This window comes from Lytechinus pictus, chromosome 10 (genome assembly GCF_037042905.1).
Source record: "Lytechinus pictus isolate F3 Inbred chromosome 10, Lp3.0, whole genome shotgun sequence".
NCBI lineage: Eukaryota > Metazoa > Echinodermata > Echinoidea > Temnopleuroida > Toxopneustidae > Lytechinus > Lytechinus pictus.
In genome coordinates this window covers 16,039,713-16,067,541 of record NC_087254.1, presented here as the reverse complement: position 1 = coordinate 16,067,541, position 27,829 = coordinate 16,039,713, and the positions used below count along the sequence as shown (strand labels likewise).

At 35.0% G+C, this 27,829-nt stretch overlaps 1 protein-coding gene across 3 annotated transcripts; it reads right to left on the bottom strand.

Moving 5' to 3' along the window:
* Positions 1-865: 865 nt before the first annotated feature.
* LOC129269889 (cell death-inducing p53-target protein 1 homolog) lies at positions 866-27,829 on the bottom strand. Of its 3 annotated transcripts, none has more exons than XM_064105418.1 (6): positions 27,519-27,829; positions 22,435-22,555; positions 21,157-21,326; positions 15,761-15,775; positions 9,394-9,611; positions 866-6,441 (listed from the first exon to the last, which is right to left on the bottom strand). In XM_064105418.1, the coding sequence occupies exons 2-6, from the start codon at positions 22,490-22,492 to the stop codon at positions 6,339-6,341; spliced, it is 564 nt and encodes a 187-aa protein (XP_063961488.1). In that variant the 5' UTR covers positions 22,493-22,555; positions 27,519-27,829; the 3' UTR covers positions 866-6,338. The 3 variants fall into 3 exon arrangements, with proteins under 3 accessions (XP_063961488.1, XP_063961489.1, XP_063961490.1); XM_064105419.1 differs by lacking the exon at positions 27,519-27,829 and adding an exon at positions 27,473-27,497; XM_064105420.1 differs by lacking the exon at positions 27,519-27,829 and adding an exon at positions 23,523-25,935 and having other exon boundaries at positions 22,435-22,717.

Below are 27,829 nucleotides of genomic sequence, written 5' to 3'. Positions count from 1 at the left end.
GTATTCTGGCGAAATTTTGGCACAATGTGATGACATTAATCTTTTGCAACTGACCGTTTTAATACAACATTCAACATCATCCTTCAATAACACAACAATGATTTAAAGGTCAAGTCCACCCCATAAAAATGATGATTTGACTCAATAGAGAAAAATCAAACAAGCATAATGCTGAAAATATCATCAAAATCGGATGTAAAATAAGGAAGTTATGACATTTTACATGTTCTCTTATTTTTCACAAAACAGTTATATGCACAACTCAGTAACATGCAAATGAGTGAGTTGATGTCCATCACTATTTTTTTTTTTTTTTTTTTAAATTATACAATATTTCAATTTTTACCAATTTGACATTTAGGACCAACTTAACGGAACCACGTAATGTTAAACAATGTTAATTTAACATGTTCAGGAAGGAACAAAACTCGATTTCACATGACAAGGGGGAGAAAATCAGAATATTTCATATAATAAAATACAAAAGAAATAGTGAGTGGGTGACGTCATCAGTCCCCTCATTTACATATCAACCAGGATGTGCATATAACAGTTTTGGGAAATTAAGCGAAACTTTAAAATGTCATAACTTTCATATTTACATCCAATTTTGATGAAATTTTCAGTGTTTTGATTGTTGGATTTTCTCTTTTTATTCAAATCATTTTTCTGTTGGGGTGCACTTATCCTTTAAAAGCTCACAATTATTGTTTTAACCTCTCACATCTGTCCCTTTAAAACTTATCAGAAACTGTTTGTACAATCACTCTTGAAAAGCTTCAACATCTTTGTCGCGATGCCCATTAGAAATATAAGTACTCAATTAGAATTTGGACTCCAAGAACAGAGTTTAAAGAGATAATGGTAAATTGCCAATACATATATGCCAATTTATTCATCTTGATTAAGATATATATTCACAAAAGACTTTAGAATCAACATATAACAACACCCTTTTACCTTGACAAATGACAAAGTACGAGTTTTTAAAAATTAGTACCACATAAATGATCCATTACGGAGATGTTTAGAGCTTTGACAGACTACAGAATATCAAATAGAATAAAAATATTTAATTTGGTCATGAATAGAACATCAAATAATTTAACCATCTGTACACCATACTAGTAGTGCTAAAATAATGTTCACACATATATACATATATATTTTGTTAATGTGATAGTTTATAAGAGAACTTACAGCTAAGCAAAATTTGGCTTGAAATGTGATCACTGCTCTTGTAATCAACTAAAGGTTTTATTAATAATTAAGATTATTTAACAAACGACAGCCATTCAATCTTAACATGATAATCATCCAGCAACTGTATACACATTACGTAGTCACCGTTTTTAAGAAGAGCCATATCAAAGAGGTTGAAATCTGATGAAGAATAAATATATATTCAAAATCGGCTGTGGAATGTCTACGATCCATCAAAATTTTATAGCCCCTAACCGTCTAAAATCGATTCATTACATCATACTATCATGGTGCCACAAAATTAAATCCAATCAAATAATTTCATCCCTTTAACCCTTTGCGCACTGATGTTGCAATATTGCACATTCATACAATTAAATTTAACAATCGTAATAATCATTTTTTCCCCCCTACCTTCAAATTAGATGAGCTAATAAAAGGCAATAGTTCTTGGATGACATTTATATAATGATTATCATTAGTATCAATGGTAAAATATGGAAATCTTGAATTAAAGAAAATAAATGCAAACAATTGTCATTATTTTCCCCCCAAAAAAATAATTCAGCGTGCAAAGAGTTAAAATAGTAGGCCTACCTAATGCTCTATTGAAGGTTAAAGATGACAATATCATAATTACTCTTATCCATTATACTATACCACTAGATGAAACAGGGTCTCATTAAAGGTAAACTGCCAATTCGCCTATTGCCAACTCGTCCACTCATCACATGGTCTACCTGCATTTAGTCTAATGCCATTTTGTCCATCAACATTTAGTCCAAAACCATTTGGTCCAATCGTCACTTCATCTAATCAGTTCATCTATGACCATTTTGTCTCATAACCAGTTGGTCTAATATCCATTTTATTTTCATTCCTTTCACCCAATTAATACTTAGTCCAATTAGACCAAATGGTATATGGACTAAATAGCTATTGGACCAACTGGTTATGGTGAAAGGACGAAATGTCCTTTAGATCATGTGGATAGTGGAAAAACTGATGGTAGACCAAATGATAGTAGACGAGATGGTAATTGGACGAATCGGCATTTGACCAATTGAAAATGAACCTCATCAAATGCCGTTAAAATGACTTGGCCAGAGATAAAATAAGACCCAACAATTATGAAATGACCACTCATGTGGATACTGTTCTTTCAAGTATCAAAAAACTTTTAAAATGTACTTTACAATCATCTGTGGTGCACTATGCAGAATTCATGCCATGGCAAATACAATGTTAGGCCTACTGTAGCAGAAAATAAATCTTTCAAGTATCAACCTCTGGTAGTATTATTTGTTGTTCTAGTTCATAGATCAAAGAGTGCAATTTGCTTAGCTATAAGTCTCCTGAAAGTATTTGTATCATAATATATTCAATATATATATGCAACTAGATGCAACACTCTAAAACAAGTAAATACAACATAAGAGGGCATATATGTAGTACCTTCCCCCAAATAAACAGCATGCATGCAATAATATACTTTATGCAATTGAAAAAAAATGTAAGACACCTCCATTGTTGGCTAATACCACAACAACAAAAGTTGAAGAGTTGGAACACAATGACACCATAACTAGAAAGAATGTTATAGTTTTTTTATAATTCTAGATGAAAAAAATAAAAATCATGGATTTCTGTAAGTTTTAGAAGATTATACAACTTGATGCAACAATTGAAATAATATTTTTTTTACTACCTCCACCTCCTTAAAAAAGAGGATTAAATGAAGAAAAATTGGCATGATAAAAAGAATGAATCTGATAGATTCACTATTACTTACTAGATCAAAATCATCTCTGCAACACAAAAAACATTGTCAAAGTTCTGGTACAATGTAACCTGTTAGAAGTCCACAACAAATAAGTCTTAACTTCTTTTGTCATGCACTGCAATGATTTAACACTAACAGCTTCTTCCATTATTTTACATATCCCTTATAAATTTCTGTGATATTTATTGAAACAATGAAATATCTTCCATGAAGTATGATTAATAGAAAATATGGGGTAGATTTACGCTCCTTATTTCAATAAAGAAGCATGCACAGATATTCTTTTTTCCATTTCAATTAAATTCAATAGATTTTCAGCCACCATCACAAAAAGTGATATTTATCAGCAATTACATTCAGCAAGATGTATATGCTACAGATTTCAACTTGCGCAAAGCAAAATATACACTTGGAAATGGCAAATTTCATAGTCTGTTCATGGACTTATTACAACCTGAAAAGTGAAAAAGTTTAAAATCATGCATTTGCATAGTTCGACCATTGCAAAATGCTGATCAAAGAAGTAAACATCTACAGTGCATCCCAGAAAAAAAGGAAACCAGGATTCCCATTTATTTTTTTTCTTCAAAGGCAAATGAATTGGGTTATTTTATTTACATATCATACAATTCAATTGTTCCTCTATATTTTGATACATAATATGAGAGAACACTTCACACATTAAGGAGCAGGAAGATTTTGAAATTTTAATGTCAAAATTAGGTTGCACAGAAAAATTGAACAAGATTGGTGCATGATACAACGACAGTGCTTTTTCGACGATTGGTTCATTAGCATTTCTTTTGTATTCTTTAAGTCTCTCACTGACCTCTGAAATGAGAGTGGATGTAGATTCACAGGTAAGTTTCTGTGCAAATCGTTTATGACATGCTTCAATGTTTATTCTTCGTAATCTACCATGAGTTAACGATTTGCTACACTGTTAGTCTCAAATTAAAGATGAGATTCCATTCTTACTACAAGTATCAAAGTATAGGAAAACATATTTAATAATTGGGAAATCTATCTCTGAAAACAGGTTTCCTTTTTTGTGAGACACTCTGTATAGCTTGATTTAATGGAATTGGTAAACTTACATCTTTTCAGAATTTTCTTACTTTCCATGAAAAAAAGTATATCTCTAGAATTCATAGGCCATAAAGTGAAACATTGCACAATTATTCAGATATTTACCTTTCAAAGGTTTAACTGTCAATTACATAAGGACTCGTCATAGCTCAGATCTGCTAATTAAAAAGAAATAATTTGAATGTACGTGTACATGTATATGATTTTCATGACTTTCCAGAAGATATCAGCAAATTTTTACAGAGCGTTTCATTAAAGGACCTGTCGGATCTTTTATCCGGCAGTTACTATGTCAAGGATCAGAAACCTTTGCTTCTCAGCCAATCAAAATCAAGGAAAGCTTGATTTTGATACGGTTTGGTAACTATCGCTATAATAGTGGAGCGTTGTGGCCCAGTGGATTAGTCTCCGGACTTTGAAACAGAGGGTCGTGGGTTCAAATCCCAGCCATGGCGTAATTTCTTTCAGCAAGAAATTCATCCACTGTGTGCTGCACTCGACCCAGGTGATGTAAATGGGTACCGGCAGGAATTCCTAAAAAAGCTGTGTGCGCCTTAAACGGCTGCCTTGCTTAGCCGGGGTAATAATAATAGTAGCTTGTCCAGTACTGTGTGCGCCTCACCGGCGACTGACTGGAATACTCCCCAGGGAGTGGAGGATGTGCACACATTGTGTGCGGGAATGACTGATTGAATCCGATGACCGGGGTAATAATATATCTGTAAAGCGCTTAGACACGTCGTTCCGATGTATTAAGCGCTATATAAAAAACGGATTATTATTATATTATTATTAGAGGGCGTTGTTGGACATTCTACGTGCTGCAAACAGCGCCGCTGCCCGATGACGAGAACGTTATACCAGGGTATTCTCACAAACAATTCCCTGCATGCCCCCGATTTGATAATCTCAGTTCGCGTATGCTTCGCCTGCTGTTCCAAGATCCTGGCAGGTTGGATCCGCCTCCTTATACTGTTTGACATCAGAAGATATTCAGGACAACACCGACGTAGCCAAGAGCAGCGCAGCGAAGGTGTACTGTGCATGTGCTATGCGACTGGCGGATAATTGACAGCTGCGTGCAAGTGACATTGATGATCTTCATAACGAAGATGGCGGGAAGTACAGCAGGTTACAAAACTGTCCAACAGCGCCCTTTAGCAATAAAAAAACATAGACAAATCATGTATGAAGACACATCACAACATCATCAAATTGCAAATTTTCATTCATATATAATATATCCATTTGTGTAATTCTCAACTGAATACAAACATAAATAAGTCAATCTTATGAATGCATCTCTTTGCCCCTAAATAAAGCTTTGATGACTGCTCATGAATCATGAATAAGACAAGATAAATTAACTAATAAAAATCACAATGGTCACTTTTATACAGCGTTAAATGCTGAATTTTTGAAAGACCCAATTTTAACCAATGTGACATATTGCATTGAAATCAAGTGAATAATCATAGATTTTGCATGTTCACATTTAAAAATAAATCACATTAAAATTAGGGTTTAATTCAAAGATGAAACTATTTTTTCTAAGAATCAAACCCACAGAATATTCACCAAGGAAATTGTATCAAATAATATATGTATTTACATTTCTAATCAATAGCTATTAATACTCAAAAAGACAATGTAATCTTAAAAATGTAAATCAAACATTCACCGAGCCACAAAAGTACACATGATCATAGAATTCCAATAAAGAAGTCCTTGTATTACATCATGCAACAGTCTACATATGCACTGGCGAAACGACATTTGCTCCTGTGACAATAGCTCCGGGCTTATTTAGTCTACGATGTCGGATTAGGTTAAGCTGGGTGCAATAGGGTTTTATGCAAGGTTTAGAGTTAGGTTTAGGGAAGGATTGAGTGTTAATTCCAGGGTTGAGGTTAATCATTCGATTAGTTGTGGAATTTGTGGCGGAGCAATAGTCGCCAGAGCAAATGTCATGGAATAATTTGTACTCGCATGAGTTACAGGATTATATATAGCTCCCTATTCTATTATTAAGTACAAAGTAAAAATATGTATACGTGACTTGGAAAATCAGAGAACATCAGTAATAACATCATTTGCACTGTATTACAACAAAATTGGTAAAGGTAATTAATCCCTACTCCTAGGTATCATTATCTCTCTTCTCCTCTTCTTCTCCCTCCTCCTCCTCTTCATCCTCTTTATCCTTGTCCTCCTATTCCATAAGTATTCCTAGGGCATGGAGGACATGTTGTCATGGTAACAGCTAACGGTTGTAGGTAGCGATGCGGTATTTGCAGACAGGGCAATGGTGAATAGCATTTTGCATGCCATCGACACAGAATGGAATACAGCAACAGAGCCAAAACCTGAAATAAATGTCAATTAAAAAAAAAAAAAAAATCAAGATTTTAGCCTAAGAAACGGAACACAAATTATAATAATCAATGTTGAAAATGATAATCGAATACATAAAAATCACTTTTGATATCGATAGCACGTTTTTTTTCTTTCTTTTTCAAAGCTGTTGAATGAAAGTAGATTGTAACATATATGTATAAACGACAAGCACAATGGAAAAACATTGATCACGTCATGAGAAAGCTGTTTACACAGAAGCAAAACATTAGAAAATTAATGAAACTCATAAGATTTTTGTTCTTGTTCTAACAGTAACATCAAAGTCCTTCAGCTTATTATCAAGCTCAGCTCATCAGCCAGTAGCTTGTTAAAGTAGTGACAGGTTTGTTTATCCGGGCCCTTCCAATGGTTTCTAGGTTTCAATCCGTAATAACAACCTTATCCACGGTGTTCTTTTGGTATCCAAAAATCTGTACGACTTGTGTGGTATGGTACGGAAAAAGTAGTGGTTTTGATAACAATTCTTCCATGCTCTTATTGTGATCCAGCTGGTTCAAGGTTAAAGTTTATTTTAGTTAAATAAACCCTGTTACGAATAAATATTTTGCACGTTATTTTCAAAATACTTGATAAAATCAAATAAAACTGATATGATCTGTAATTTGATATTAAAAAAATATGAAATAGCAAGTTTCTCAATCAAGATCGGAGGTCATTTGAGGTCAACAAACTTGATGCATGTTTTTTTCTCCCTTTGTGAAAAATCATTAATCTTGGTTGTTTTCAACGTCAACACTCCTGCTATAATTGCATAATACAGTCAAGACTGCCAGAGGTCTTCCATTACATTGTTATATCTCCCTTTTCTTTCAGGGGGGGGGGGGAGCTCAGAAATAAAATTGTATCTGTGCTAGTCTTGGTTGAAGACCCACTTGTGGATCAAAGTTTCAATAAGGGTCTGCGTCTGCACACATGTAGGGGGCAATGTTCTATTAACAGGTTTAAAATAGTAAATGGAAGGCAGGTTCTTACAAGAAAACCCTTGACATTTACAGAAAAATGAAAAATAGTGTGATGCGATGTTTTATATTTTCATGTTGAATTGATAAAAAGCTTCAATTTGTACATCATGTTCCATCATGGTACACTTTAAAGGAGAATGAAACTCTTGGAGCAACTTAGCTTTTGTGAAAGCAGAAAAATCAAAGAATAAGATCAGCAAAAGTTTGAGTAAAATAGGACTAGCAATAGAAGAGTTATGAGCATTTGAATGTCGAGATCACTAATGCTATGGAGATCCTCCCATTGGCAATGCGACCAAGATCTATGATGTCACAGATGAACAACTCTCCCCTTTTGGACACTGAAAATATACCCCAGAACATCTCTTTTTGCTCATTCTAATCATATGACAAACGATTCATCAATGATATAATGTTGTGAAACCTCTGTACTTGTCCTCTCATAAAGAGAACACCTCACCTTGTGATAGACTCTATAAAAGTGAGAATATAAAGTGAAATAAGTACTAAAGTAATGAGGGAGTTGTACGTGTGTGACATCACAGATCTTGGTCGCATTGCCAATTGGAGGATCTACATGGCATTAGTGATCTCAATATTCAAATGCTCATAACTTTCTTATTATTCATTCAATCTTCCTCAAACTTTCAACAATATGTTTCTTTGATTTTTTCTTTGATATGGATTCAGCTGGTTTCAAGGGTTTCATTCTCCTTTAATGAACATATACATTTACATGTGTAATGTTTTTATGTACACTTTGATGAATATTTCATAACCTGGCTGAGCAATTTAAAGAATGAAGAATAGTTTTATACAAATGGAAAGTATAATATTTGAGGACATCAATTTATAATCTTGTATTTAAAAGAACAATTGATCAGTTTTTGTGAAAAAAAAGAGAAAATTCCCGAAACTTTCCATGGAAATTTTCCAAAATTTCCGGAAATTTTCTGGCCCTTTGCAACCCCACATTTAGGTTGTGATAGATAAATCTTTGGAATGATAATCCATGCATAATACAAATTCACTCTGACTGGGAACCCACATCATGAATGAAGCAGTAATCAAATCCTGCCATTAATTGTTCAACCTGGGGCCCGTAACACAAAGCTTAGCAATGATCTTAGAACATTTTTCTACGATTGATACCATTATAATAATAATAATAATATGGGTTTATTTACCCAGGGAAGCCGCTTCAGTTCTGAAAACTGTTCTCCCAGCGGGCCCTGCTATTATTGGGCCTTGCTACTACAATGTAAAATCAATCGTAAAAATCAAGTGTACGATCAATTTCTAACCTTTGTGTTTTGAGACCCAGGATCTTGCCCAGAACAGGTTTTTATTGTTATGTGATGTCCACTATTCAATCATGATAGTAATCCCATACTTGAAGTACTTCTCAACTGTTGTCCATCATCATCTCCTCGAAATGCCCTCAAAATAAATGCCGGTACTTTTTCTATATTATACCAAGTACACAAAACCAACAGATTTTTGTATACCAAAAAACACTTTTTAAACAGTTACAACCACTATAAGAGGAACAAAATTGGCTTGCTGGTAGTAGCATGTATAGTGATTCTGAATCCACTATGATACATTTTGATATGAGTTGATATTTACAAAGACGAACAACAAAACAAATACTTTAAGCACATACAGTGTAGTGTTAGACACGTATGTGGGGCGAAAGGTTTCTCTTGTACCATGATACAAAACCAAGGACTACATAAAAATTGTCTCCAATTTTTAAGCATATATTTCATCGCATACACAATAAAGTCCAAAATGCATGCTTTTGGCAAAGACCATTAACTTCATGATTCAATGAAGCGTGACAATACAAGAAATCTGCAGAGTCCATGGTTTTGCAACTTGGTACAAATGAACCCTCCCTTGAGAATAAACGGGCCCAGAATGTGCATGACGTACCCGAAGATGAACATGAGAAAGCAAGCCAGCCAGGCCATCGTGCCAGGCTCATGGGACACCATCGTTGTGACTTGGTTCTGGCAGTTGGGGCACTTGGTGTTAGATGGCAGATCGCCAAAGTGCTGAACGACAGTGGTCACTGTATGGGTTGGCTGGGAGACCACCACGGTCTGCTGTCCACCTGGTGGGGGCACCCCTGGACCAGTAGGGTAACCGCCCTGTCAAGGTAAAGATACAGTATGAAGGTGATGGCACAACAACATAGATATGATTTTATTTGATTGGTTTGCTTTAAGCTTAAATGAAGTTTAACATGCTTCACAATACATTTTATGATACAAGCATCATGCTGTACACATACATGTGCTCTGCCCTCTTGCAGTCATATGACAATACATGTACATTGTAAATGTCTGAAGACAGTAAAACATTCTTAAAAGGAGAAAGAGGTGATTACTAAAAATTGATTTGCTCTGACACAACTCCACTTGACACTACACAAACAAGATTTTCCAGAACAGCTATTGTGAATCATTTTGGATAAAATGACAAGTTGATCGCTAGGCAGATGATGTGAAAAAGACCCAACAGCTGACAGGTTTTGATTGGTGGATTGCAACGGTAAGTGATGTTAAATGGCCAGACGACTTTAAATAAAGATCTTCACATCTTTAAAGACTACACGATGGATTGCAAGACAAGTGATATTAAATGGCATGACAATTGAAAGACGATAGATCAGCATCTTTAAAGATCAAAAGATGAGTGGAACGCAAGGAAAGTGTTGTAAAATGACCTGACAACTGAAAGATCTTCATCTTCTAAAGATCAAAAGATGAGTGGATCACAAGGAAAGTGTTGCAAATATCACCCAACAACTTTAAGATTTTCATCTCTAAGGATAGAAGAATGAGTGAATCGCAAGTAAAGTGATGAAAAATGACCAGACAACTTAAAGATTACCATCTTTAAAGATCCCAGGATGAGTGGATCGCAAGGAAAGTGTTGTAAAATGACCCGACAACTGAAAGATCTTCATCTTCTAAAGATCAAAAGATGAGTGGATCACAAGGAAATTGTTGCAAATATAACCCAACAACTTTACGATTACCAACTTTAAAGATCCCAGGATGAGTGGATCGCATGACAAGTGATGAAAAATGACCAGACAACTTAAAGATCTTAATCTTTGAAGATCGCAAGGATGGATTGCAATGCAAGTGATGTTATAAAAATGACCTGACAAATTTAAATAATGATTTTCATCTTGTAGGTCAAAGGATGAGCGGTCTGCAAGGCAAGTGTAGTAAAAATGACCTGACAAATTTAAATAAAGATTTTCATCTTGTAGGTCAAAGGATGAGCGGACTGCAAGGCAAGTGTAGTAAAAATGACCTGACAACTTAAAGATTTTCATCTTTAAAGATCACAAGATGGGTGGATTGCTAGGCAAGTTAAGATTTCTTTTAATATGTTTAAAGATCACAGGATGAGTGGATTGCAAGGCAAGTGATGAGATCTTCACCTTTAAAGATCAGATGATGTGAGTTTTGTAACGGCAAACAATGGCAAATAAATGACCAACCAACTTTTAAGATCTTTAAATGTTTCAAGATCAGGGTCCCACTGCATTAAAATTTACTAAATGATGGGAACTTTGCCATCAAATTACTATGATATCAATGCTCAAGAGCCAATCAAATCCATGGATACCATGTAAGATACCACTGGATGGATGGAAATGTTCATGATATGCATGTAAGGTGTATTTCAGACCGCCTCGAAGTTCGCAAGTTCCATGTATTCTCTAATCGGGAAATTGAAATAGCAGGTACTTTTGAAAATTGTATGAAACAAAAATACCCATAAATATCCTTAAATGAAAATACCCACTAAATAGTGGGTACTTGGCCAAAATTACAGAGATTTCTTTCAAGGTCGCGGGTATTTTGGCGGTGTGAAAGCAACTAACGGGAACTCCTCAACCCACCAAGCAGATGGGCACGAGTGCCTTGGCCTCGCCTGCCTATCAGACCGTACTGTGCATGCTCGTATTTAAACTTCAAGAACTTACCCCAGAAGGGTCTGCTTCGGGTCGGTATGAATGCGAGAAATAATTGTCAGGTATTTTTTAGCCTGAACAAGTTCTCGTTATTCAACAAGTACTCTGTTGATTGAGGCGGTCTGAACCAAGAGGATGGGAGGATTGCAAGTCAGGCGATGTCAAATGACCAGATCATCATCTTCAAAGACCTTCAGAAGGAACCTACCCAATGAGGCAGAATCCAGCACAAATCAGCCAGGCCAAAAGGCCCGGCTCGTGGGTCACCTGGGTGGTCACTTCATTCTGACAGTTTTTACATTGACAACGCACAGGGAGGTCACGGAAAAGATACTGCTGGTTGACCATTACAGTGGTCACTGTTGGTCCGGTCACAACTACTCCAGTGGCAGCAGGCTAAGAAGATAAGTGAATGAAAGGGCTGTTCATTCATCGGTGAATGCAAGGGCTGTTCAACAGATATTTAGCAAACATTCAGCCATCCAGAAGACAATAAAAATCATGTTCAACATCTAAAACTTTTAAAACACACATAAAAACACTTCATTTCTATTCCCCTTATAACTTCCTTTATTTTTGTAAAGTGCCTTCAGCACACTAGAGTGGATTTGGTGCAAAATAGGTCCAATATATCATCATTACTATTACATTAAGCAACCAAAAAAAAAAAAAAAAACCCCAGCAACAAGTGTTAACAACAAAAATGAAGAAAAAAATATACTAAGAAATATAAGAATATAAATCATATATTTATAAGCAACAACAAAGACAGTTACAAACATAACAAAAATCATACAAATTTAGTAACGGTAATTCAATAACAATAAAATATACTACCCCCATTGATTATACAATGTATGAGTATGAGTAACATGGGAAATATTAATAGTAGTAGTGGTAGTATTTTTAGTAGTAGCAGTAGTAGTAGTAGTAGTAGTAGTAGTAGTAGTAGTAGTAGTAGTAGTAGTAGTAGTAGTAGTAGTAGTAGTAGTAGTAGTAGTAGTAGTAGTAGTAGTAGAGGTAGAGGTAGAGGTAGTAATAAGTAGAAGTAGCAGTTAGTAAAAATCAATATATACCGTAATAACATACATGTAAATCCTAATAATGATCCCAGGTACATGTAGTTAGTACCACATTTGTTAGAAAAAAACACAACCACAAACATCATATGATTTACAAGTGAGATTTAAAATAAATACTAGTAGCAAAAACCACTAAACAAGTTGAAATAATTATAAACACACAATTACCAAGAATAAAAAGAGTGAAATATCAAGAGTAATAGATGCCTCTTTCATAAGGGAAAAAAAAATTGTATTGGAGTAAATCACCCTACCATAAAATTATCCCCATCCTTAGGGGTTTTTGTTTGTTTGTTTGTACTGTTATCAACAGTATATTATATCTAGTGCTGACTTTGGTAATGAAATGCATATAATTTCAAGAAGTCTGAATTATATTTTTTTGAATTAGACTTTCTTGTTGTACATGTAAATACCCACCCATTCTGGGAAATGGTAAAAAATGCTTCCAACCTTTTCCTGTTGAAATTAGATACCAGAACTTTTTCATAAATGACATCTGTTTCCCATTCCATTCTCTTCTCCAATTTTACCAAAGTTCTTCCAAATATTAACAACACTAGCCTTTTAACCCTAAGATATTTTAGAATTTGAATTATAAATGTAATGGTAGATATACATATGGTATCTATGATGTACGTTGTACGAGTCAGTGTATGGTACATGTTGATAATAAACTACTTGGCAAAATATAATATGGATAACAAAAGCAATTCATATTAACTCCGTGAACATATGATTAAAGTTCACACTGATCAAAGTCCATATTTCCTACCCATGCACCGATCAATTAAAAAGAAAGAGAAATTAAAAGAGTTGCCTTGATGCTAACATGTAAGGTATACTTACATGTATAGGGCAGTATGTGACAATTGTCACACTTAAAGTTCCCATGGCCCATTTTTGAGTGACTCTTTACGTAGGCCTACATGTACATGTATGTTAAAAAACTTATTTCACGACAAGTTAATCAAAAAAATGTATAACCTGAAGCCTGGTTAATGATGCAACAGTTTCTCAAATCTTCCCATTTTCTATATTTTATTCTTCTTTGTTGTAAATATAAGCAAACAATGAGGAATGCAAATATTTTGTGGCATCTTGAGAAGGAAAGCAAAGGTACAATGTACATGTACAATATGCTGTACAGACTGGGAACTGAAGTTCACACATTAGAAATTTGTTAAAAATAATATACCACAATGTAAACTGAAACTTTACATACATGTAGATATTACACAGATATGATTAGACAGGGTAGGAGAAAGAAGGATAATACATACTGTACACCTGTAAAGTAATTATAACCACAAGGAAAACCCATGAATGGTGAGAAAATTACTTAGATTTAATCTAAAATTGGAAGTATATGTACAAGTACAGTGTATGCACCTTTGTGATTCATAGATCTGTTTCTCATGAATTCAACTATTGTGTCCATTCAAGACAGTGTCAGCTAATTGATAATTAACCTCCGAGTCCTAATATGTTTTTAGTTTATTAAAAAAAACAATCAAACTGGGAAAGCTTGGTGTACTACATTTTGGCTCCACTACATTTGCTCCTAAGATATATCCACTTAAAACCAAACATACATGACATGTACAGATAGATGGTACACCTCAAACTTAAATCTAACCCTAATCCTAATTCTCATATCATTCTCAACTAAAAACTCAATTGATATCTACAAAGTATGTCAATTGAATATACTTTGGGTATGATTCTTGATTGTTTGATTTTCTTATTTTTTGTAACTTTTTCGTGTTTTGTGTTTGTTTTTGTTAAACCCGCACATAAACATGACAACAATTCCTTTCAAACTCTCAAAATTCAACCAATTGACCTACCACTTTTTTTTAATTTCATTTTCTAATTTGATAAATGATTAATTGCTGTTTTGACCTAATTTGTATTTTTTTTTTTTTTAATTTAATAACCATAATTGAATTTCTCTCTTCAATTTATTTAGAAGTACTTTGGAACTACATGTATATGGTAAATATGTTATTTTCAATAAATACATAAATACAATTATTTAGAAGTATGATTACAATCACATATTTATATTTATTTCCATTTTACATTATTTTATGTAGGCACCAGCCAATGTGGAGAACCTCTCGACAGAATTTTAAATTCTTTGGGGCGATCCCCAGGCATTGGCTGGTGCTCAGTTTTATATTTCTATTGTATCTGTCATGCTTGTTATCTTGCCTGGAAATAAAATGAATAAGTAAATAAATAAATGAATTAAAAAAATCCCATCACAGCCTAACCCCAACACTATATCCTCAGAGAAATTGGCAGAGGAGAAATTGGTGTAAGAAAAAATGTTGTGTTACCTGCAGCTAAAACAAATAGTAATTTCAAAGAAAAAACTATGAATATGATTTAAAAATTACTGCTCAGCATGTGAGCACTTAAACTGTTAACATGTACATTAAAACACGAAAGAGTATAAAATAAAGCAAACATCTAATTGTCCACTACAAGTTATTGTCTGGCTAAAATATACACTGAAGACCAGCTGTCACATCTACATACATGTATAATTGACTTTGGCATTTATTAGTTTATTATAACTTGTTATCACCAACATATTGTTAGGAACAATGTAATTAATGTACACATTCAAACCAACAAACAGTACTGTACATTGCATAACATGTGATCATCCCTGAGAATCTGGAACACGCACTGCCATAAAGATCAGTTTAGAAAAATAAATCTTTCAAGACCAAGAACATGAGTCAGGCCTTTAAGTACCTGGTCAAAAGTTGGTACCGCATCTTTTTATATAGCAGGAATCTCGCTATAAAGGCACTATGCACCTCTACATAGCAGTTTTCCTGCATCGTTTTGTCTCATATGATGATGAAGTGCAAGAATTTGTAATGACAGGCCGCCAGCGGGATTCCCGCACGAAATACGCGGTTCTGACTTTTGACCAGGTACCTTTATGGAAAATGCATATTTATACAGATGTACCAAAATCAAAATCATAGAGCTCCAAAGGTATCAAGTCTTCCAAAACGATGTTCGACTCAGGAATGACCATGAAAATCAAATGCACATGGACACATTATAAAGACAAAACAGAAAGAAAAAAAACAACGGTTTGTTTATTTATCTAACACATTAAACCAAATATCACAAAATAATTAATGTGAGTGAGAGAGGGAGATGGGGAAGAGAAGACCAAACCACAATTATTACTTACCGGTGGAGGATAAGGCTATTCATGGTTGTTTTATTGGATGGAAATATAAAGGTAAAATAGAGGATTGTACTTCAAACATGATATTTACTTCTTGCAAAACCAGTTCAGTCCTTGATACACAGGTACACACTGACAATCACCCGTTGAACACACACACATGTGTGACTTATACATGTAAATAGGGGAAGTTCGGTTCCATGACGTGCTCTGGCGACAATTGCTCCGATGGAAAATCTGCACGGTAAGCTAAACATAAAAGCTAATCTCCAACATTATCCTTATCTTCATATCATTCTGAAGCAATAACTCTATTATATTTACAATCCTAATACCCTCCGAGCTATTAAGGCCGGAGCAAATGTCGCAGGAGCATATGCCGTGTCACCGCAGTCCACCCTGGTGATGTATTGGTCACAAAAGCAGAAAGATAGAGAATAATCAGGGAGTCAGTTTTAAGGCAAGTGAGAGCGATCACTCGCTACCACTCGCCTTAATCCATTTCAGGACCTGATCAAATTGTAAGAGCCAACCTTGAAAACCTCATGCTCAGTCAAGGTCTTATAAATAACACACAATTAAATTGTAAGCAAAACACATACTGCAAAAATGACATTAAAAAATTCATTGAGAAAAAACATTTCATATCTGATTGTTTGTTTCTTTGGGTTGTGGGTTGTAACTTAAAGAGTACGTTTATCTATCCATTTTGTAATCAGACTAAAAAGCTCCCCTTGTATGTCCAACAAGAGCTTTTTGCTGTGCTCCCTACCACTCCCCTTCTAAAGTGTCAGGAAAGCTTTTATTTCTTCCCTCATAATAATAAAACTGAGCCCCTGAATAACATTTGTCTAGTGTCCATTAGGTAGAAACAGTGATCCTCCATGGATTTACAAAATAGACCCTAAACATGTATTGTGTCAAGTTTTCTCCATCCACTGACAGGGATGAAAAAGCACCTTTTTGCCGAATTCGGCAAGTTTTGATACCCTTTCCTGGTACATGTTTATTATATCACCCATCCACGACAAATGACCCTTACATGCTCTGTGGACGAGCATGATGTCCACCTCGTCATGAAAATTTGCCAAACAGAAATGTGTGCTGTAAATCATGGTGAGAATCCATGGATGGTGGTTGGTATTCAATAATTAGAGGGTCATTCTCAGAAAAATGCTACAATTGATGGGGGGAAAAATCGTAAAAATAAAATCTACAAAATGGATTGAAAAATACAGATTGTGAAAGTACCATGTATGAGAAAGTGGCAACAGAAAAGGGGCATGTCGCTGTTGCGTCAATTTGAAGTACTGACCGGATTAACTCAAGCACTGTATATCAACGTTACGGAGGTTAATCGTTAGCATTGTTCACTTATGTTACTCAATTAAATCACCTTTGAAATGATTGAAATAGAAATGCACACCATTAAGTTTCAGTGTGGTATCAACAATTTTATTTACTGAAGCAAAAATGTTTGCAAGATAGAAAAAATATTCAATATTCTTTTTCAGAAGCAGGATTTTACCAAATAACATTTAACAAAAAGAACCATGAAAATCATTGCACATCTTTCGTTCAGTTTAATGTTCATAATTTGAATGAGGCAACCTTAAAATAACTTTCATCCATAACCTGAGATCCTAAGCAATGCATGACCAATGCTGGGAATCAAAAGATACTTTACCATCAAATCCTCGAGTGGCATTTACCCTTGTCAATCTTCGTTACGGAAGTTAAATGAAGTTACAAATTGCAGTATTTATTTGTTAGCTTAGGAAAATCCATATTTAGGTATTCGTATAACCTTTTATTAATAAATAAAGATAAATGTGGAACGCATAGCTTAATTTGCCAACCCCGCCCCCTAAAAAAATGTAAAAAACATAAACAGGAAACGGAAACTGTAATTTTATTGTCGTTCTTGTTCAAAGTTGGAATGAAAAAACCGAATAACCGGGCAACAGAATTACAGTTCATCTTTAAAGTTTCTGGCAATAAACAAAATATAACAATCGCAGTCCCGTTACCAGGATGAGTTCTCTGGGTTACGAGGAATCCCGCCGCCTGCCAATAGCCAAAAAAGATAGAAAAAGAGGGATAAACATTTAAAAAAGGACATGGGGAAATGAATAATAAAAAAGTAAGGTGAATGAAACAAGAGGCTAACAATTCACAAATACATAAATTATTAATGGAATCTATATGATCTAATCGCGATTTTTTTTTCATCAGTTTGTTTTATCGAGATACGCAATTACGCATTCTATTCGTGATTTAAAAAAATGATGAATAGCCAAAATGTTTGATTATCGAAATACGTATTTCATTTATAAATTCCAACAAACCGTGAGAGTTTGAAATACCCCTTTCCATGTTTTCATGTAAGTAGGCCTATATCGATTATTCAAGCGCTTTTCATGCACGTTAAAGGGGTCATCCAGGCTGAAAAATATGATCTGAACAGATAATAAGCAGACAAACAAAATACTGCAAATATGATCAAAATTGAACAAGGAATAGCGAAGTTATGCCATTTTAAAGATTTGCATTATTTTAGTGAAACAATATAGTCTATGCATATATCTTCATGAATATTAAAAGAGTTGATTGATGGTGTACATACATGTAATCCCCACTTGTTTTTTTTTTTTGTATTCTATTGCATGAAATAATTTTTTATTCAATTTATATCCTCTTTATTTGAAAGCGTGCTTAAGATGTCTGGTTTTCATATTGGAATGACACATATTTTCAGCTCGCGCTTCGCACTCACTGCGCATCATTTCCTTAGCAAGACACCCATCCTTTTTATGATTACAAAAAGTTAGTAGAATGTCCCGTTTTGGGGACTAAACCTAAAAAAGCGCGCGTTTTACCTTTGCAATAATTGTTTATTGGATATATATCTTGTTCTCAAATTACAACGTCCAAAAATTATTGTTTTCAGATCAACATATAAAAAATTTACAGTCGCATCAATTAAGATACCCATCCTTGTAATTGGTACAAAGAGTGTTTAGAATGTCAAGCTTTCGGTCAGAATACGAAAAACAAATCAGCTAGCACTTTGTACTCGCATTAATAGTTTATTCAGATAACATCCTGATCATTTCTACAAAAAATGCTAGAATTTCAAGTTTTCAGGTTAGACTATTCACAGGTTTTAGCTCGCGCTTTGCGCTCACATTTTTGATCGGTGATACATTAACCCTCCTCATGAGTCATTGCAAACAGATTTTCTGTCTCTTTCCTTGTCCATGAAAGCTTAATTGTTTCTCCTTCTTCCCTTTCTCTACACCATTTCTGCCGACTACAGCATTAGACAAAGCCATGTCACCTATTCTGGAACTAGAATCGTGCTATCAATCTTGGCAAAGTACAGCAAAGAAGTGTATTAACTTCCGTAACAGTAATTGTTACGGAAGTTAATGCACTTTATATAGCAAAGGAAATTAGAAATCTTAAGTTCTAAAGAAGATGCCAATATTCAAAATTTGTAGTATGTATTATTCAAAATTCTAAAAACATTAAATATCATATATAATTCTCGGGAAATTGTTTTCGCTGGCAATTTTCCCTCTTTTCAAAGTGATGTTAAAAATAAGGTGTGTAATAATAATTTGACAAGGATGAATAGCTATCATTTGTATGGGTAAGTAGGTGGACGGTACCTTATATGATTTATATCTGTATGATCCGGAGTGATTCAGTATAGCACAAATTTGTAGCATATTCAAGAAAAAATGTTACGGAAGTTAATGCATTACGGAAGTTAATGTCTTTATGCTTTATGGTCCAACGTGGTCCTTATTTAGCAGTCATACCTTTGAAAATTGTATTTATTATGAAAGGTGTCTCTTATCCTATAAGATACTGAATCCTTAACAGAACTGCCAAAGTGCATATTTTCTTAAGGTGCGTTACGGATGTTAAAGCTGTTTAGTCATACATTTTATTTTTTAAGAATAGTCCTTTATTTCCGTGTAATACAGGAAACACATATGATAATTCCCTATCAATTATTTATTAATGAATATCACTCTACTTGTAGACACATTATCATATAATATCATTCAGTTTGAATGGGAAAAAAAACTTGTGGCAGTATTCGTTACGGAGGTTAAAATAAATTTGGGACAAAGTTACAAGTGAAATTAATCACAAAGGGATCATCAAATACTAGGATAAGCGCAGTATGTCGGACGTTTACACCAAGCTGCCCTCACCAGACATTAATGTAGGTAAGAAATACAGACTACTTAGGAAAGAGAATGATAGTAAAATCTAAAACTGACCCGAGACAGCGTCGATTCTAACAAAAAGCAAAAATAAAAGGCTTTTGTAATAAAATTAGAGCTTTATTAGTCACTGGTCGTATATGCTTTGTGGAGCTAGTCTATTATTGTAATTTTCTTGATAATATTTTTGTAGAAAATGTTCAGGGTTGTGAAGCTAGCGGCCATAAGATAGTCGAGACACGTTTTTTGTGAATTGTAACATTTTTTTGAGAATGACCCTAGAACATATCATAAGGCTTCAGTACATGATTTTATTCCCCACCAGCGAGCAGCTTTTTTAAATCTTTTTAATCAAATATGACACTATACTGAAACAACTGAGCTGCTTATTTCATTCTTCTACTAATAAAACTATGAACCTTGCGCCTCAACAAAATATGAATAATTGCTACCACGCTACCATGCCCTTTTCCATTGTACTACATTTTTAAAGGTCAAGTTCACCCCAGGAAAATGTGTATTTGAATCAACAGAGAAAATCAAACGAGCACAATGCTGAAAATTTCATCAAAATCGGATGTAAAATATGAAAGTTTTGTATATTTTTCACAAAACATTTACAAGCACAACTCAGAAATATGCCAACGAGAGAGCCAATGATGTCCCTCACTATTTCTTATGTTTTTTATTGTTTGAATTATACAATATTTCAATTTTTACAGATTATACAATAACGACCAACTTGACTGAACCAAAAATTGTTTAAAAAATGGTCATTCCCATGTGTTATGGGAAGAATACAACTTTCTTTCACATGAAAGTAAGGAGAACATTTAAATAATTCACATAATGAAATACAAAATAAATAGTGAGTGGGTGATGTCATCAGTTTCCTCCTTGGCAAACCATCTAGGATGTACATATATAATGGTTTTGTGTGTTTAAACGAAACTTTAAAATATCGTAACTTTTTAATTTTATATCTGATTTTGATATTTTCAGTGGTGTGCTTTTTTTATTTTTCTCTTCAAATCAAAATCAACTGTCTGTTGGGGTGGACTTGTCCTTTAAAATATACAAGAGTGATGCCGGGCTAGCACCATAAGTGCCTTTGGAGGGTGCACATGCTCTGTAAAACAACAACATATTATACATTACCTGCTGATAGCTTGCTGGTTGAGGTTGGTTAAATCCCCCTGCTGGTTGAGGGGGGTAACCAGGTTGGCCCTGAGGGGGGTAACCAGGTTGGCCCGGAGGGGGGTAACCAGGTTGACCCTGAGGATACGGGGCTTGCTGTGGTGGGTACGGTGCTCCCGGGGGAGGGTATGCTATAAAAGATTCAAGAAAATTAACACAAAAGTATTTATTAATAGAAAGACATTTTTCAAAATAGGAGAAATACATGCAGTACACAACAAGCGATTTGAAAGAGCCCACATCAAGAAAATACCCTGAATTAAGGCAAACTGTGTCAAGATTCAAAAATACTTTAATTTATGCAATCATACCTTCCAAAAGTCTGTTGTGGGTAGGATCCTTGCATTGTATGAGGGCAAAATAATTGTAATTGTAATGATGTGCCAGATATTGATTATTTCTTGCAAAAACTCTGAAGGTAGATTTTGTGTTTCCATTTTTTATTTTCTTCATACATGTTTCAATACACAAGTCATTTTACAAGACTACAATTTGATTCAATATTATTTTATATTCTTTATCTGTAAAATAATAAATTCTGTATTAAAGATAAACGAAAAACACAGTGATTATATATTCTTTTTTCAGATATTGCATTATCTTTGTCAAGTTTTAAGGGGTTTCACTTTTCCAGGAAGTAATTCTAGTCTGACAAATGCCCATACAAGACTTTTATTTCACTATGTACATAAAAATAACAGAAATTTGTTCTCTCAAGTCTTTCATTACATGTATTTCCTTCCTGAAAAGCAGGAACTTCTCCCAGAATTCAGGATGTTGTTCAAATGTGTGTAATACATTATAAGTTCTTCAAAGTGCCTAGAATGAGCAATCTTTAAAAGCACATACAGTATGACAAGCAAGCCAATTCAACAATATTTGTTCATGAAATCAAACATTCTGGCCCATATACATGTATGCACTTAACATGATTGAATGGAGGCTATGAGTCACACTTGGAGTCTGTCTGTAATCATAACAGGTCAAATGAAAGAAAAAGAAAAGAGGTTTAGACCAGGAGGGGGTCTAAATCTTTGGGCTTTGCAGAGTTTGTATACATGTAGTATAACCAAGCTTTATTTTCAAGTGTATTAATGGCATTTAACAATCAACAATCATGTTATAAAACCTTGTTTATGGCATGAAAAATGTGTCGTGACTGGAAATAGCCAGACAATTTTTCTCTTATTGAAAACAGCATTAAGGGTACCACATTTAGTATTTCATGAAGGTACAAACCTTTGCTTGCATCCCCAGGATATGGGGGAGGTGGTTGGGTAGGGTCCTGATCTGCCATTGGACAGGTAGTTCCTATGTGATGCTAGTACTGAAGACTAAAGTGCACTCAATGAATTCACGTCTAACAGGAAAGCAAAACAAAACAAAAATATACAAAGTTTGATTAACTAATTCATCATCATCATCATCATAGTTGTTGTTGTCATCATTGCCATCATTATCATGATCACCATCAGCAGCAGCAACAGCATGATCATGATGATGATGATCATCATCATCATTACTATCATCATCATCACCACCATCACCCCCATCATCATCATCACCACCATCACCATCATCACCATCATCACCATCAACTTCATCACCACCACCACCCCCATCATCATCACCACCACCACCCCCATCATCACCATCATCACCATCATCATCATCACCATCATCACCATCATCATCATCATCACCACCATCACCCCCATCATCATCATCACCACCATCACCATCATCACCATCAACTTCATCACCACCACCACCCCCATCATCATCACCACCATCATCACCATCATCACCATCAACTTCATCACCACCACCACCCCCATCATCATCACCACCACCACCCCCATCATCACCATCATCACCATCACCATCATCACCATCATCACCATCATCACCATCACCATCATCACCATCATCATCATCATCACCACCATCACCCCCATCATCATCATCACCACCATCACCATCATCACCATCAACTTCATCACCACCACCACCCCCATCATCATCACCACCACCACCCCCATCATCACCATCATCATCATCACCATCATCACCATCACCATCATCATCACCATCATCACCATCATCATCATCATCACCACCATCACCATCACCATCATCACCATCATCACCATCATCACCACCACCCCCATCATCATCATCACCACCATCACCATCATCACCATCACCATCATCATCACCATCACCATCATCATCATCACCATCATCATCATCATCATCACCACCATCACCATCACCATAATCACCACCACCCCCATCATCATCACCACCACCACCCCCATCATCACCATCATCATCATCACCATCACCATCATCATCATCACCATCATCATCATCATCATCATCATCATCATCACCATCATCATCAGCATCATCATCGTCATCATCACCATCATCATCAAGAGCAGCAGCAACAGCAGCATTTCCTTTCTACACTGTAATACAAAGGTTTATATTGACTCTCACCATCATCATGATAACACTCCCTCCTTCCACTTCTTTCTCAAAAGCAAGTCCACCCAAGCAGAAAGTTTATTAGAAATCAGAAAGAAAAAATCTAACAAGCATTGCACTATAAATTTCATTAAAATCAGACTGAAAATATGGAGTAATGTGTTCTTAGCTTTGGCTGGGATCCCCGCTTTTGCATGCATCAAGGGTATTCAAGAATAAGGTTTGCTTATTTTGACAAAACAGTGATATGCACATCATATGCTGCATGCAAATGAGGAAACCAATGACATCACACACACTAGCTATTTTCCACCATTGAATGATGTAAAATTTGGCTTGATTTCTCATGGATAATGTAATTTCACCATTGTTATAATTTGTTGTGATTTTTTAGCGATTCTCTTCGTCATCAAATACATACCAAAATGAATTATAAAATACATGTACAAAAGAAACACTGTTTGATAGCATCGCTTCCAGGTAGTGTGCCAGATACTATTTGAGTAGTGAGTTTGAATTTTATTAAAAATTTTGGAATAAAAAATTTGTGACTCAAGTTTAATCTGTTTGTAAATTGAGACTATTCTAGTTCATGTGCCAGGGACAAATCAATAAAATCATAATTTGAATATGATGATCTAAAGTCATAAAGCGGAAAATTGCTTTATTAAAACTTTCCCTTCACAAATTCTCTAAGTGCCTAATGTTTATATTGTGGTAATACGATCGTTACGTAATTTATTGTTACGTAATATTATCACTGGTTGCATAGTGTTGCACGCCTATTGCCTCAACCTGCAACGCGTTGTTAGATGCGTTGCAATGCCAACATATTCTCTTTTCCAAGTTTGTTTTGACAGAGAAATAGATTTCCTCGAGAAAGAGTAACTTATTTTTCTGCTGATCGATGACCATTTATCATCTGAATATTACTTGAATTGTTATTTTGGAAAAAGAAAGTTTACACCACTCAAAATAGTGCGAGGTTAGTATTAGTATACTAACCCCGCAACGCACGACTTTAATATATGGCTTGATTTTTCTGTGCGCTGCGGCATGTAATGAACCCCTTTTACAGAGGCCTACTGACTGCTTGATCGCCAAAAGTATCGCCACCAAAATCATTAGACCTAGTTCCAGATTGTTTCCTGTATCATATACTGTGGGCTGTTTTTTATTTTGACATGAATAAACCTCCAACAAGTATTATATGACACCTAGATAGATCCTTGTGATTTGATTGGTTGTTTGATATCGTTCATTCAGCCCATTTTGCAATGACGTCATCAACCGTGCAATTTTGGATCCATACGATTTTGTCCATTGCACTCGCGCACCGAGATTGCAGCTCATGCATCATCAGTGCGCATGTTGTAATGACGTAACAATCAACAGACCGAACTTGCACAGCATGAGCATGTTTTGCATCAAAATTCATGAATTTCATATGAAATTTTTTTTTTTTAGATGTCATATACATGTAAACCAAATAATGAATGTATTTTCATTCGTGCAATGGACAGAATACTTCATTCGGTGAAAGATGAAATAATGATCCATTCAACTCGGCTACGCCTCGTTAAATGGATCATTTCATCTTTCACCTCATGAAGTATTCAGTCCATTGCACTCATAAACATTAATTATTTGTATACTATTTCATGTTTCGTCATTTTAAGCCCTCAACAATACTACAAGCAATAACTGGATAATGATGTTCAAGAGGCCATCAATTAGATCCTGCTTCAATTATCCTAGCAAAAAAAACTTAAATAAAATGTGGTTTAATTTCCTACTTCAGCAGCAACAACCATCATTCAAATTGCAACCACTCATCGCAACATACATGTACATATACAATACTTGTTGCGGCTAATAATGATGCACACTAGCTCAGAGTCCATGCACTGACATGTCATGAAAGTTTTCATCAACTTAACAATGCGATGCTGAGTGATGCACACACCAAACCAGGAATGTCAGGACCACCAACAATCTCAATTCTCATTCTCAAAAACACCTTAAAATTTCAACTTTTATTAGTTTTGTCACCAAAATCCAACACTCAACAGTCCAAGGCAAATGATGATTGACATTGTAAAAAAGTCACAGCCACAGGTTAGCTCAGCTCAGGACTTCAAACTTCTTACAAAAATTATCATGATAACTAGTGTTCATAGAATGAGTAGGATGGGGGGTTGGTTGTCCGGACACGCAACAGAAATGAAGCCTTCTTTTTTTGTCTTTCGACTTTGGATTAAACAAAAACTGTGCATTGATTACAGATTAGTGCTAATCATCATCAATATTTGATCTCTATAATTAATATTGTCTAACATTTTGTGCTAAAACATTTAAGAGATTTGAATTGTGAACTTTTTCAATTGGCTGTTTACATACTGATTTAATTATTGCAAGTGTATTCTAGAATAAAGCTAATTTGGCTCATGCACTATGCAGTCAGACGGCAGGTCCCAAGAAAGTGGCTTCTTTCATCCAAGTGATATTCATGACTTGAGATGTTTTGCATATTTAATGAGCTTGATGCGGACCAAAACACCTCTTTTCATTCGGTCATTGCTGCTCTAATTGTGCATCGAATTTCATGAATTTGGTATCATTGTAAAGAAGAAGAATCATTCTTTCAGGTCATGTGTTTGAATTTATTCAAAGATTTTGTAATATAGGTTAAAATTTTGATCTAAAATATGCTACAAAATAATTATTTTCACCTGACAAAAGCTGCTATTTTCACACTTTATTTTTGTTTGAGCCCAAATGATTTTTAGATCATGATAAAGCTGAATATGTATGCTTTAAAATGATATAGGTTTCAAAATAAGAATTGGTTTAATCGGGTCAAGATCACACTTTTCATTTGCCAAGTACGTAAAGCAGCTTGAAAACAAGAATACTGCACTCTGATTGGTCAAAGAGACCCCACACTGCAAATTCCAACGGTTCCAGTGCCTGGGTTCATGGGAAGGTCACACATCCCATGTGGTAATCTCCTCAAATACCCCGCGCCTGTTGTTCTGTGAACCTTATCAAGCCAATCAGAACTCTGGATTTCATGCAAGTACAACATTTCAGAAATCTCGTCTTGTACCTTGGTGGGAAAAGTGTGATCTTGACCCGATTAAAAGGTGCCGCATATCAAGAGTAGCATTGTGAGAAAGTACAGAAGTTCAGCTTTATGGTGATATAGATATCGTTGAGGCTCAAAATAAAAAGTTTTGCACAATTTGCAAAAGAAAACAGAGGAAGAAAATTCAGTTTTGAGGCACATTTTCAGGCCAGAAATTTACTTATTTAACAAAATATTGTATACAAAATAAATGACCAATATGAAAGAGTAACATTTACTCTATCTGATGGTGCAATAATATTTCATTTGACTTGAGGTTAAAACAGGTAAATTCTTAGAGAAAGAAAATCTCACGAATCACGAGATTTTGCAAGGAGGAGGATTCAGCCACGAGATGATTTGGATGAATCTGGCCTTTTTGCTCATTTGCATAGGGACCTGCGGTCTGACTGCTATGCGAATATACGAAACAAGAAATTGTGAGAGCGCCTATCAGTTGTGTTCATAAGAAATTGCACACAACGGGGATGGAGATGACCCAAAGAGTTGAGCTGAGACAGCGGGCCTGTAAGTTAACTGGGAGTGCCGAGTTGGAATGCAAGACCAAAGGTTAAGACATGCTAAATCTTATCAAATTATGATGTTACATAACGTGAAAGTTGGGAGAGAAAATGGCATGTTCGATTCACAGCTTACCTGTTGAATAACAACCTTTTTAAAAAGGAAACGAAGGGAAACTTACCCCACAGGTCACACGAAACAAGAATTTAGCAGCGAGATAATGTAGCCTTTGTAGCTGGTATCCGCTCATCAAGTCACTTCTTGCAATAATAAAGTGACAAAAGTCACCATTAAAGTCCAGGAATTTTGACAAAATTTTACATTTTAAGCAATGACCTACATACGCATGCCGGCGACTCATGCACTACAATGGAAAGTCAATCCCTCCAAGTTGTTATTGCAAAATAATTTATCGCAAATTATAAACAAACTTGGTAGTATAATAAATTCAATATTGTTTCTGTGTTTAACTTAGACTATGGTTTATTTTGA

Excerpts from the sequence above, each read along its gene's own strand:
- LOC129269889 (XM_064105418.1), bottom strand. The coding sequence starts at position 22,492 with ATGGCAGATCAGGACCCTACCCAACCACCTCCCCCATATCCTGGGGAT. Across the intron at positions 21,327-22,434 it reads TCCTGGGGATGCAAGCAAAG|CATACCCTCCCCCGGGAGCA; the intron begins GTTTGTACCTTC and ends AATCTTTTATAG. Across the intron at positions 6,442-9,393 it reads TTTCTCATGTTCATCTTCGG|GTTTTGGCTCTGTTGCTGTA; the intron begins GTACGTCATGCA and ends CATTTATTTCAG.